Source organism: Myotis brandtii, unplaced genomic scaffold, assembly GCF_000412655.1.
Source record: "Myotis brandtii unplaced genomic scaffold, ASM41265v1 scaffold1533, whole genome shotgun sequence".
Taxonomy (NCBI): domain Eukaryota; kingdom Metazoa; phylum Chordata; class Mammalia; order Chiroptera; family Vespertilionidae; genus Myotis; species Myotis brandtii.
In genome coordinates this window covers 8,787-11,005 of record NW_005355554.1, presented here as the reverse complement: position 1 = coordinate 11,005, position 2,219 = coordinate 8,787, and the positions used below count along the sequence as shown (strand labels likewise).

At 52.3% G+C, this 2,219-nt stretch overlaps 1 protein-coding gene across 1 annotated transcript in view; it reads left to right on the top strand.

The window, feature by feature from the left end:
• Nucleotides 1-847: 847 nt before the first annotated feature.
• AOC1 (amine oxidase, copper containing 1) overlaps nucleotides 848-2,219 on the top strand; it is a 7,259-nt gene continuing 5,887 nt past the window's right edge. The window contains exon 1 of the mRNA XM_014535872.1: nucleotides 848-949. Within this exon, the coding sequence (XP_014391358.1) occupies nucleotides 848-949 (102 nt within the window). The remainder of the gene's footprint in view (nucleotides 950-2,219) is intronic.

Sequence of the window (2,219 nt, the reverse complement as noted above, 5' to 3'; positions counted from 1 at the left end):
ACCCTTTCACAGGGGTCGCCTAAGACCATCCTGCATATCGGATATTTACATTACGATTCATAACAGTAGCAACATTACAGTTAGGAAGTAGCAACGAAAATAATTTTATGGTTGGGTCACAACATGAGGAACTGTATTTAAAGGGCCAGAAGGTTGAGAACCACTGTTCCAGAGTCTCAGCTCAGTGGCTTCACGCTCCCTATGCTGCTCTGGCTCTGGTTCAGGCTCAGGCTTAGGCTGCTCATCCTAGACGTTGGTCAGGTTCCTATTTTTGTTGGTGGTGTCCGACTCTATCAGCCTCCACCTTTGTCCCTCCATCCGCTTCAGCTGAGACTGCTTGCTGGTAAATTTCCTCTTGTCTTTATCTCTGGCCTCTGAAACTCAGCATTTACTTTAATAAATTATGGTATCACACAGCTTGCATTGCTCCCAACAGGGAATACGACACCATAGACAGCTCCTGTGGACGGGGCCCTGTGGCAGGAGGAATTCAAGGAAACAGACAACTAGGACACAGTTTTGGGAGAAACAGAAGTGAACCCCGCAGCTGAAGTGATGGAGGACTGGGGCATTTCCAAAATTGGGTACTTCTAGGGGCAACAGGACCCCCTGGCTGCGGAGACCCGTGCCCATCCTTGGCCACCACCCCTGCCCTCTGGGAGCCCCCTGAGCCCTGCGTGGGTCCCCACCTTGGTTGACCCAGCCCTCGCCCTCTCCCTCCCAATAGGGCGGGTCCAACGGAGCAATAAAGCTCCAGAAGGAGCCCAGACAAAGGCTGGCTGCAGAGGCGAGAGGAGCAGAGCACACAGGTATGTTCTGATGGGCCATCGGAAGAGTTGAGAAGGGGATGACTGGCAGGGGAGGGAAGCGAGGCCTGGAGTGCGGGGCCAAGAGAAATGAAGACCCGAAAGGCCCAGAAAGCCAGGGGCAACCTCCCGGAGGCGAGGTGGTAAAGGCTCAGTGGGGAGCTGGATGCTGTTCTCAGACGGAGAGGAGCAGAGCACACTGGCCGCCACGTTCTCCCCTCCTGTGGTTTCAATGCCACAGTCCACGCCCCAGCTGCCCACTGGGGCACCACACACAGGACTGTGCTGGGGAGGATAAGCTTAAAGGGACAGCAAGTCACCTCCCTCTTCTACAGAGCAGAAAGGCATTTGGGGATAAGCAGTTCTAAAAATGAGGGCCCAGCCAAGAAAAGACATTAGGAACTTAAATACATATTCCTGAGTGAACGAAGCCAGTCTGAAACGGCTACAGACTGGTGAGCCCAACCTTATGACATTCTGGGAAAGGCAAAAATTATGGAGATGGTAAAAGATCAGGGGTTGGGTGGGGAGGGCTGAGTAGCTGAGCACAGAGGATTTTTAGGGCAGTGAAACTACTCTGTAGGATTAGCAATGGCGGTTACATGTCAGTACACATCTGTCCAAACCATAGAATGTACAGCACCAAGAGTGAACCCTGAGGTAAACTATGGACTTTGGGTCCTAATGATGTGTCAGTGTAGGTTCACTGATCGTAACAAATGCACCACTCTGGTGAGGAGTGTTGATAATGAGGGAGACTGTACATGCGGGGGACAAGGGGCAGATTGGGAGTCTTTGTACCTTGTGCTCAATTTTGCTGTGAACCTAGAACTGCTCTAAAAAAGTAAAGTCTATTTTTAAAAGGAGGCTGACCCAAAAATGTAATAGTAAAACGAGCTCACCCCATAGCCTTCTGTGGTCTCTGGCTTCCCCCAGGGCTGCTGTGTCTCACCCATCCCTTCAGGCTGGACAGCACAAAGTCAGGTGAGTCCCCAGCCTTGCACCAGGGCCAGGGGGACAGGACCACGCACAGGGACTGATTGGCTGCCCTGGGGGATGTGCTATGAGTGAAGACCCTGACCACACCCACTCACAAAATGGAAGGGAAAAGGACATCTCCCTGTACCACCACCTGGGATGGCCGCACCCTGAAGTGCCCTCCTAGGAGCCACAGATGGTCAATCAGCCACAACCTGAGGGCCCCACCAAGGGCACAAAGCAGCTGGGCAGCACTGGCCAACTGGTCCTCACTCAGCCATAGTCTACAGCCTAATCTCAGTCAAATCCTTCTATGCTGCTCAAATTTAAAATCTTCTGGTACCACTGAGCGTGTCCTGAAGGTTGGCTTTTAAAAAGAAGAGTAGCACCAGCCATGGTGGCTCAGTAGTTGAGTGTGAACCTATGAACCAGGAG